The 11884-nt window shown below is 25.8% G+C and overlaps 1 protein-coding gene across 4 annotated transcripts in view; it reads right to left on the bottom strand.

The window, feature by feature from the left end:
• Window positions 1-4845: 4845 nt before the first annotated feature.
• The window catches only part of LOC117167358 (activating transcription factor 3-like), an 87569-nt gene continuing 80530 nt past the window's right edge, over window positions 4846-11884 (bottom strand). For all 4 annotated transcript variants that reach the window (XM_033352229.1, XM_033352228.1, XM_033352227.1 and 1 more), the window contains 2 exons: window positions 9975-10111; window positions 4846-6054 (listed from right to left, as the gene is read on the bottom strand). In XM_033352229.1, the coding sequence (XP_033208120.1) occupies window positions 5614-6054; window positions 9975-10111 (578 nt within the window). In that variant the 3' untranslated portion in view covers window positions 4846-5613. The remainder of the gene's footprint in view (window positions 6055-9974; window positions 10112-11884) is intronic.

Below are 11884 nucleotides of genomic sequence, written 5' to 3'. Positions count from 1 at the left end.
TTTGATTTAAAAATTTTCAAAAATCTGGGTTTTGAATATTTTTTAGGTGATAATTATTTTTGAATAATTTACAATTTTAAAAAATACCTTAAAACCTTTCAGATTCTCTTTTTGCAATTTTAGAAATGTTTTTATATATTTTGAAATAATCTCTTAAAATTACTTTTTCAACATAAAAACTCATTCATGAATAATTTTTCCAGAAATCTTAAACAAAATTTTATTATATCATACGTTAGATACGTTCTAAATTTTTTTTTAATCTTTTAAGGTTTCAAATTATTTAAAAATTTGTTTAAAAACTTATAAATATGTTTTAAATTTACTCGATTTTTTCTAAAATGTTTGCTTTAAACTCTTCTTAATCATTTTTCAAAATTTTAGGAAATCATTTGAATTGTTTTAAAATCTTTTTCAATTTTATTTGAAAATTCACTTCTCTAAATAAAAAATCATTCCAAATTTTCTTATAGGAATTTTAGAAAAAAATTTTATTCTTCTGTAATCTTTCCGAACTCTTGAAAATCTTCGTTTTCTTAATTTGGAATAAGTTATGCATTAAAAGCCAATTAACGTAAAAACTACGTTATATATTAGCTACTATATGAAAAACGTGTTTTTTTTTCAATAATTAAAAAAATTTTCCATTTTTTCAAATAAATAACTTTCGTTAAGAATTTATTTATTTAACTTTTTTTAGTATATCATTTTTAACTGTAGGATAAGAATTTAAAAAATTTTGTTTTCAGTAGTAGACATTTTTGTCAGTGAAGTATTATTTCCTGAAAATTTCATAATTTAAAACAAAAGTTAAGGATGAATTTTCCTTCTTAATCTCAACTTCATCATAAAATCACCACTTGAAGTTTAAGGAATGTTTAAGGGTGTGAAATTAAATATACAAAAATTAAATTTAATTAAAGGGTGTTAAAATTGTAGAAATTAACATTCAGAAACATTAAAAAGTCGAGTTTTCGGCATAAAAACCTTTTTAGCGATCTCTAAATATTTAAAAAATGGGGCATAATTTTCGCACCAAAAGAAAGAAATGTCCAATTTAAGTTAAAAAAAAAAATAAATAAATAAAGGAATTTCATGAGGCAGACTAACGCGCACTTACTCATAGTAATGTCCTGCAATTACTGGAGTGCGATGCATTCCATTTCCCATTTTTTTCTCTAATCACTGCGAATATTGCGATATTTACTACGAAATGGTGAAAAAGTTGGTAAATTCGAGTTTCAATAAAAAATGCAGTTCAAAATTTCTTCCGAGTAACATATTTCCGGACTTTAATTTAAACATTCTCTGGAATTTTGAAATAGGGGGAACCTCCCTACAGTGGATAATCGTTAATTAAAAGGACAAATAAAAGAAAAATAATTGATTTTAATTTCTTAGCACGTATAGTATCTTAAATTAAAACTAAATTAATTATTTGACACAAATTAGTATTTTTAAATAATGATTATCCACTGTGGGAAGGTTTCTCCTAACAAGTCAACTAATATGAACAGAACTTAAGAAATTTTTTCTCTAAATTCCAAAAAATAAACGTACTCTGAACAATGTCACCGTTGCTTTTTAAATATCACAAAAGTCGCGTTCTCACTTAAGTTACGATTTTTCTATACAAGTTTAGTTAATATTAACATGAGGCGCCTTAAAGAATGTCACAGTAAAGTTATTAGTACGAAGGAATGTCTCATGGCGTTCATTTCAAACGTCTCAAGTGAAAGTACAAGAAGAGAGTTACAAAAGATGGAAGAAGATAAATTGTTAAGAACAAAATATACTAGGCGACTTAGTATTAATCTTACAAATACTAAGGAAAAGAGTGCTGGATACCAGAACTATAATTTTTGAAACAGAGAATTCAAGTTTTCTTTCGGAACTTATTATCAAACCTTGCTGAATTTCTAGTAATTTATTAATCTACTTGTATTATTTAATTTTTAATAATTGTGATAGAACTTTTTAGTAATCGTCAGGTCATGTCCTCTAAATTTTCAGCACTTCAGACTTACCGGTTCTCTATTTTTCCTTGGAATGCATAATCTCCTGTGTTCCATATTTATACAATATAATACAGAGACATACGATTATTCAGACATTAAAAAAGTCAAAAGATCTATATTTAAAAAAATATTCCGCCAATCTTGTCTGATTTGACAAAAAAACGTGGTTTTTCTAAGTTTTATAAAATCGTCTTTCTTTAAATTCATTTTAAATTCAGTAGCTCGCCAAAATAATCATTTATTGCAGTTATAATTAATTTTTCCTAAATAATTTTTCAATGTTTTTACGCGTGGATACTTCTCTACATAAAAAAAAATGTCTCAGTGGGCTAAAATTTCATAAATTCTTTTAAAAAAGTTTCAAGTACGGAAGACAAAATTTATCCTGCACATCTTTCCCATAAGATTTTGATCATCCAACATCTTATCTTCTTGAACTGAACACGTGAGAATAAAAACTGGAAAGATTAAAAAATTAAATTTTACAGAATGAACAAAACTAGTTTTCTGCGATAGGTTGTCAAATATAAAATTTTGATAAAATTATAGAAGAAAAAAGATTTTTAAACAAATTTCTGTGCCGGAGGGGAGAAAAACGAAATGTTCCTTTTCCAGTTTTTCATCTCATAAATTTTAAAACTGCGTATTACTTTTAGAAACTTTTACTTTTTTTTTAAATTTCTGTATTTGAGGACGGAAAAATCAAATGGTTATTATCCGGCTGTTAAGTCTCTCAATTTCAAAATTCCTTTTTTCGCATGAAAGGAAAAATATGTTTTACACAGTTGTAGTATGAATCAAAAAATAGTGTCCCAAATTACTTAAAATTGTTAAAAGCATAATTTCGAGAAATTGTTCCCAGGGCTCGGATTCACTTCAGATATAAAAAATAGTGTCAACAGTGGCGTAAATAATGAAAAATAATTTAAATTCCTGAAGAACTCCTAAATCTTTTCTAAAACCCTTCAAAACTATTAAAATCCATAAAAATATCTTGAAATCTTATAATTTCTTTTGAAATCCAATGAATTACTTGAATCTAGTAAAATTCTTTGAAATTTCGGAAATCCTTAGAAATTCCTAGAAGTATCCTGAAATTTAATTTCATCTATTCCCTAAACTTCTCTAGAATCTCGTTAAAATCGCTTGAAATCTTTTTAATATAATTGACATCCTATATAACTTTTCAAAACTTTTGGAAATTTTCTAATATTTTAAGAAATTTGAACCTTCTTAAAAATTTGAAAATATTGTTAGATTTCTAGGAATATTCTAAAATACAATAAACTTCTTGAAATCTATATTATTCTGAATTTAATCAAAAGTGAATAAATATTTTAAACAATCTAATATTCCGTAAAATCTCATTAAATATCATAAAACTAATTTAAATTCATTGAAATTCTGCAAATATTGAAATATTTAACTTCTTTTAAAATTTCTTTAAAATTGCTAAAATTACAAAATTGACTAGTTCTGCTAAAACCCCTAGAAATACTTTTAAATCCCGTTAATAACCTTGAAATTAGCAACATTTCTTGAGATTTCCATAAAAGCTCTGAAATTAGATGAAACATCTTGAAATCTCTTGAAATGTTTTAAAATCTTTAAAATTCTCTAAAAATCCCTGAAATCTTTTTAAATACTCGAAAAGATTAAAAATCATGGAAATTTTCAAACATTTTTTGAAATCCTTGAAAATAATTTGAAATATTTTAAAATTGCAATTTTTAATTATAATTTTAGGTAAAAAAATGTGGTTACAAAATAAAAATTTCTAATAACTATTCAAATTTAGATTTACTTTTTTTCCAAGTTATATAAATATAATTTTGCAAAGAATCTTGACAAAATTCAAAAAGATTTCTGATGATTTTAAGTACGTCAAAAAAATATCTAGAAAATTTTTAAGAATTTTTTGTTTTATTTTGCGGGCTTTTACTGAATTCTAGATAAAATTCTTGTCGGTTTAAAAAATATTTATGAGTTGTAAAAGTTTCACAGAAATGAAAAAATATTTGATAAAATTTGGGAAATATTTCGAAATTTAAAAATATTTCTTATCTCTACAGAACTTTTAAGATTTCTGAATATATTCAAAGCATTTTTGGAAATGTTAGATAGTCTTTTGATGAGAACATCTTTAAATTAATTTTTCAACATTAAAAAGAATTTCAAATTTTTTCAGAAATCCCAAGAAAATGTTATCATTATCTTGAAACCTTTCCAATTTCTTAAAAAAATTAGAGATTTTATTTCAAAGTCTTCAAAAATCTATGTTTTAAATATTTTAAAGGTTATAATTATTTTTGCATATTTAAAGATAAAAATAAATTATCTTAAAACCTTCCAGATTTTTTTTTTTGGCAATTTTGGAAACATTTTGAAATAATCTCTTAAAATTATTTTTTCAATATGAAAAATCATCTATAATTTTACATGAAATCTTAAGAAAATTTCTGTTATTATCTTGAAACCTTTCAAAAGCCTTAAGAAGCTTCAAATTTTCACTTCAAAATCTTCAAAAATATACGTTCCAAATTTTTTTTAATCCTTAAAGGTTTAAAATTATTTTTTAATCTTCTAAAAACTTATAAATGTCTCTTAAATTTACTTGAATTTTTTCGAAAGTCTTTGCTTTAAAATCTTCTACATTATTTATCGAAATTCTCTGAAATCCCTTGGAATCTTTTCCAATACTCCAAAAATTTAAAAATCCTACAAAATCATTACAATCTTAAAACATTTCTTGAAATCCTTTCAAATATTTGGAAATATTTGGAAATTTCAATTTTTAAGGTATTATTATTATTTTATCCAATCACAGAAGGAAATTTAAAATATGTTTAAAGGCAGAGTGAATAAATTTTTTTTTTTTAAAAATCCATAATAGTTGCATCGCTAACAAAAAGTGCCAACAATGGCATGAGTCCGAGACCTGTGGTCCTTATCCAATTATTATTATCACGTCTTCACTTGAATTTGATTTGAATATTCTATTTTCATTCCTCGGAAGCTCAGAAAGAAAATATCTCTTTTTCGAAAGTTTTCAGTATTCTACTCTGAAAATTCGAGTAAAATTGTATTGATTTTTTAGAAGATTGGAAGGAATTTTTAAATATTCAGAGAAACTTTTCCCTAGAGTTGGTAAAGCTAAACGAGTTTAGATTTAGAAATAAATACTGTATCCTATGCCTAGATATCGTGACTTCTGCGTTTTCGAAGTGGATCGGCGGGTCTTTTCTTAAAAAACTGACTTAGCATCCAATTCCACAAAACCACGGCCCCCAGGTGAAAAAATTCACGTAGAAATCCGAATAAAACTTTAAAGATAATATTCAATTGAAAAATATCTCGTAAACCGTAAAAGATATGCAAAAAATGGAAGGTATTTTGAAATTTTGAGTACTCCATATATCAATATGTCTCGTTTCTTAATTCTAGATTTCTTAATTCACGTGGAAATCCACGAGCAATTTCAAAAGAATTGTTTAAAATTGCCAGCCGAATTTCCAGTGGAATTCCTTAATCTACGAGGAGTCTTTCGCGGTGTTCCGCGGAAAATTTCACGTGAATTTTTTCTCCTGGGTCGGAACTAAACCGTGCAACCAGAATCGGACGTGGGTATATAAGGACTGCTTTGCCGATAGTAGTCTGACGTCGTGCCATCGTAACTCTCCACTTTGACAGGATAATCCGTGACACAGTTCTGCGGTTGATTTAGAGCTGGTGGCACGAAATTCTCCTGATAACTAGGTAACGGAAGTGGCTCCGCGTATTGTTGATAGGAAGTGTCATTGGAACCACCATGTTTTAAGCACGTGGGAGTGTGCAAACTCAACATGTCGACGAGCCTGCGCCTCTGGGTCTCCAACTCCTGGATCTGAGTCTTCAAATCGTGATTCTGAGTTTCCAGGATCTCAGACTCCTGGACAAGAATGACGGTCTTCTCGCGCTTTTTTAGGCGGCATTTCGTCGCCGCGATCTTATTACGCTCGCGTCTTCTCCTACGTCTTTCTTCGTCCTCCGGAGTGAGCTGGAAACCATTTTTTTTCGATCAGTATCGAAAAGTTTTAGAAAGATTTGTGTTAAACTTGTTTACGAGTAACAACGTTCAATGTTAACAACCTTAGAGGGTGTTCGAAAAACTTCATTTTTTAAATTCAACCATAAAAATTACTTTTCTACCATACGGGATTTATTTGAAATCCAAAAGGACGAATTTTCAATAAAACAGTTGAATTTGCGACCAAGAAAGATGACTTTTGAACCAAATAGTTTAATTTTCAAAAAACTATTTAAATTTTCAACCAAAAAGAGGAGTTTTCAACCAAATATTCGAATTTTCGAACAAAATTAAAGTATTTGGAACAAACTGAATTTTCAATCAAAAAATATGAATTTTCAACAACAAAATTATTTTTCAACGAAATAATTGAATTAATAACTAAATAGTTGAATTCTGAACACAGAAAGACAACATCTTAACAAAAACGTTGAATTTTGGACCAAAAAAGATGGATTTTTAAACAAATAGTAAAATTTTGTATTAAAAACTAATTTTCTAAAAAAAATGAATTTTCAATAAAAAAAATATGAATTTTCAACAAAAAAGTTAGTTTCAAGTCTATTATTGAAATTTTCAGCAATTAAGTTAATATTATTCAACAAAAAAGTTATTTTTTAACCCAAATAGACGAACTTTCAATCAAACAGTTTAATTTACGACCAAAAAAGATGAATTTTTAACCAAATACTTCAGTTTTCGACGAAATATTTAAATTTTCAACCAAAAAGAGGACTTTTCAACCAAATATTCGAATTTTCGAACAAAAATGTAGTATTTTAAACAAATAGTAGAATTTGTTCACCAAAAAACAAATTTTCTAAACAAAATGAAATTTTAATCCAAAAATATTAATTTTCAACGAAAAAAGTTATTTTTCAACAAAGACGTTAGTTTTAAGTCAAATATTTAAATTTTCAGCAAAAAAGTTAATATTCCACAAAAAAGTCTTTTTGTAACAAATAGTTGAATTTGCAACACAGCAAGACGAACTTTCAACAAAATAGTTGAATTTTGGATTTAAAAAAAGGATTTTTAAACAAATATTGTATCGAATTTTTTACAAAATAGTACATTTTTCCCCAAGAAACGAATTTTCTAAACAAAAATGAATCTTCAATCTAAAAATATAATTTTCACGAAAAAAAAGTTAGTTTCAAGTCAAGTATTGAAATTTTCAGCAATTAAATTAATATTATTCAACAAAAAATTAATTTTTAACCCAGAAAGACGAACTTTAAATATAACAGTTAAATTTTCAACCAAAAAAGATTATTTTTGAACCAAATAATTTAATTTTGGACGAAATATTTAAATTTAAAACGAAAAAAAGGACTTTTCAACCAAATATTTGAATTTTCGAACAAAAATATACTATTTTAAACAAATAGTAGAATTTGTTGACCAAAAAATGTATTTTCTAAGAAAAATGAATTTTTAATCCAAAAATTCAACAAAAAAATTTATTTTCCAAGAAATAATTGAACTCTCAACCCAGAAAGACGAAATTTCAACAAAATCGTTGAATTTTTGACAAAAAGATGGATTTTTAAATAAATAGTAACATTTTTTTACTAAATAGTACAATTTAGTACAGTTAGTTTTAATCCAAATATTAAAATTTTCAGCAAAAAAGGTAACATTCCAAAAAAAAAAGTGTTTTTGAAACAAATAGTTGAATTTTCAACCCAGGAAAACGAACTTTCAACCAAATAGTGGAATTTTGGATTTAAAAAAAAGATTTTAAAACAAATATTGTATAGAATTTTTTACCAAATAGTACATTTTACCCAAAAAACTAATTTTCTAAACAAAAATGAATTTTCAATCTAAAAATATAGACAAAAAAAAAATCTTTTATGAATCAAACAGTTAAATTTTCAACTTAGAAAGACGAATTTTCAACAAGATAGTTGAATTTTTAACCAAAAAAGATATTCTTCAAGAAAATTGTTGAATTTTCAACAAAATAATGAAATTTTTATTTCAACGAAAAAGACAAATTTTTAACAATCTTAATTTACAGCCACAAATTATGACTTTTCTACCGAAAATGATTTTTGATCCAAAAGGATAGGTGTAGAAGAAAGGTTGAATTTTTAACCTCCAAATATGATTTTTCAACCAAATAGTCGAATTTTTAATAAAAAAAGATTCAATTTCAAACAAAACTGTTTTATTTTTAACTTTTTATTTAAAAACAAATAGTTGAGGTTGAAAATAAAAAAAAGATTAATTTTAAACCAAAAATTGAAAAGTTAATCCGTGTAAAAAAAATTAATTTAAAAAAAAACAACAGATTTTCAACAAAATATATGAATTTTTAACAAAAAATAAGGAAATATCAAAGCAAAAAGATTAGTTTGTTTGCTTTAAAACACATTTTTATAACAAAGTATAGGTCAACTTTTACACAAGTAGCTGAATTTTCGATTCAAAAAGATCAATTATGAACAAAATAGTAAGACTTTCAACCAAGGAGATGAATTATCAACTAATATAATAAATCTTCAACTGGAATTTTTGTGAAAAAGACAACAAAAATACGAATTATCTAACATAAAGATGGATTTTCAACAATGTAGGCATTTCAACCAAAATTAATGTTAATTTTTAATCAAAAACAATTTAATTCAACCAAAAAATAAAAATTTTCAACAATATAGTTAAATCTTCAAACAAGAAAAAATGCAATTAAATCTAAAAAAAGAGTTAATTTCTACCAAAATATTTGAGAGAAACTGCAAAAAAAAGGTTTCAAGGTCAACGGTTTTCTAAAACAGTCGACGTTTTAGCCTAATAACTGGAAACTTTTGTAAACATTTTATCTTGTTTGGTAGAAAATCTTTTTTGGTTGAAAATTAACTTTTTTATGAAAAATTACATTTTTGGGTTGAAAGTTCAACTGTTTTGTTTACCATTCGCCTTTTCAGCTTCAAATTTTAACAGTTTGGTAGATAATTGAAGTATTTAGTTGAACATTCAACTATTTGGTTAAATTCCATTCGTTTTGTTAAAAAAAACGTCTCTGGTTTAAATTTTTAATATTATGTTGTTCATTGCTTTTGTTTGGTTGAAGATAATTTCTTTAACTGAAAATTCAACTCTTTGGTGGAAAATTAAAATATTTTGTTGAAAATTCTTTTCCTAAAAAAATTATTTGGTTTAAATTTTATTGATTTTGTTGAGAATTCAACAATTTGAATAAAGCGCCATCCTTTTTGGTTAAAAATTCAAATGTTTTGGTAGAAAATTCTAGTAACAGGTTTAACTATTTGATTGAACCGAGACTTTTTTTGGTAGAAAATTCATCTGTTTAGGTGAAAAATCGTCTTTATGGTTGAAAAATGTAACTAATAAGTTTTAAAATTCCACCATTTGGTTGAAAATGGACTTTTTTGATAACCATTTATATTTTTTTGTTTATAATTCATATTTTTTGTTCGAAAATTAGGGGTGGGAAGTTCCAGTATTGTGTTGCAAAATTAAACTATTTGGTAAAAACTGAAATTTTGGTTAACAATTTACATTTTTGATTTGTAAATATAACTGATTTGTATAAAATTCGTCTTTATTGCTTATTAATCAACTTTTTGTTTTAAAATTAAAGTATTTTGTTGAAAATTCGTTTTCTTGGTATAAAATTAATCTTTTACTTGAGAATTCATTTTTTTGGCAGAAAATTAATTTATTTTGTTGAAGACGGAATATACTATGACTGGAAATCTTAAGAATTGAAAGCGTTTCATATTGAATAAAATGTGGTACCTACATTAATTTTGTTTTAAAGAATTTATCCCCTTATTATTTCCCTATTTTTCGTGCGAAAATCAATATATTTCCTCCGTTTTTAAAATCATTTTGGACTGTGAAGTCTCGGAAGAACTTACTCCTCCAGGATGGTTGCTATGGCTCGAATCGTCCTCTTCTTCGTCGTCAGCACTACCCTCTTCCTTTTTCGCTCTTTTCTTTATTTCGTCACCACTACTATGTGCCCTTCTCTTTGTTTGAAGAGTCAGCTTCAGTCCTGAAAAATTAGAAATTTCATTAAAGAACAAGTTTATTATTTATTATTATTTTTTTAATTAATAATTTATTCCGAATTCGCAGTAAATTTAAATATAATACTTTTGACTCTTTTATTTTGCATATCTTGAAATTTATTATTTTTTAACAGTACCTTTCAACATAATTATACCAGAATTATAGGTATTATTTTAATGAAACTAGTGTTTGAATGAAAATTTCCTTATATTATTTTATTAAATTGAATTATTTTTAATAAAAAGCGAGATACAAATTTATAAATGATCTCAAACGCTCGGGAACAATATTTTCTAATTTTGTAAAGCAATTAGTAAACTGATATTGGAAACGAACAAAGATACGTTTTTGATAACCTGTGTTTTAATCATTGTCTGATAAGATAAAAACTCGCATTATAATACTGGCAAAAAAATGTACACTTATTTGTTTTCTTTATAATTACACGTAAGACACTAAAATGCTGAATAGATTAATTCAAGGTCAAGGTGAAGTCGACAAGCTCTTTCTAACCAGTGAGAAGAAATGAAATGAAAACTGCAAATATTGGTGCTTTTTATATCGGCACATTTAAAATTTAAATATCAATATTTCGAAAATTAAACAAACATTGTGCGAGATTAGATTAAAGGCTGCAGATAATAAAATAAAAATAAGAAACGAAATAAGAAAAATATACGTGTACTAAAGAACTTGACAAATCACAAAATACTCGACAAATCACAAAATAAACTATTAATAAATGTCTGCCTTTAAACAATTTTGAAAATGTTAAGGCTACTCTCTTCTCCTTTCGAAATTTCAGAAAATGACTCCCATATCGAATTTTCACTGCCTAAAAATATTATTACAAACTCAATTTTTAAAATATATTTTCGAAAGTCTAGAGTGAAAAAAATGACAAATAAAAAGAAAATATGAGTCCAATAAATTCACAGAAAAACCAAACTAATAAAATCTTAAACATTATTAAACGCTTTTGGAATACAGGTGCTCGTAAAAAATGTGTCAAGAAATAAATATTTAGCAAACAAAACAAAAACGTGGAAAAATCAAAGTTTAAATTAGCAATTTGCATTTTAAGAAATAATGTAGACAATGTTCATATTGATTTACAACTATTCTACTTAAATTAAACACGACAATAATTATTTCTTTTTAAAATGTATTCCTCGAGTAATAAAATCTCAACTTGTGAATTTAACATCTAACCATGACTTCTAAATAAGTTGCCTCATTTACTTGCATGAGTCTTTAAATTTAGGATTACCGTCCTTCCTTTGGAAATACTTTTTTTTCTTACTTTCTACTATACTTTCAATCTTCCAATCTACATCTTCAATTAAGTGTATTTTAAACAAATTTTTTGGACCACTTTTTAAAAATATAAAAAATTATTCTGGATTATTTATTTCAAAATAAACTAAAAGGAAAGTAGTTTTGAAATGCTAATATGGAAATCGAATTTTTCCTCACTCTCATATCTTAAATTCCTCCCCTTCCCCTCAAAGTACATACTTTCATCAATTGAACTACCGGATCCAATAATGGCACATCATTTTTTTTCGGCGCGAGCGCAAATGAACCTTGACAGGACAAAAAGAAGAATTCTGAAGATATTTATTTTACTGAATTCAAGCAAATTTCTTGCAGTGATTTCATTTCCAAAAGTTAATTTTCCGTGGAAAAAATATTCCCTCTAAAAATTTATCTCTTAAGGTCATGTACCACTTACCCGAATTAAGATAAAGATTAA

This window comes from Belonocnema kinseyi, chromosome 2 (genome assembly GCF_010883055.1).
Source record: "Belonocnema kinseyi isolate 2016_QV_RU_SX_M_011 chromosome 2, B_treatae_v1, whole genome shotgun sequence".
NCBI classification, from domain to species: Eukaryota; Metazoa; Arthropoda; class Insecta; order Hymenoptera; family Cynipidae; genus Belonocnema; species Belonocnema kinseyi.
Note: the sequence above shows the minus strand (reverse complement) of the source record. Positions and strands in the feature narration are given on the sequence as shown.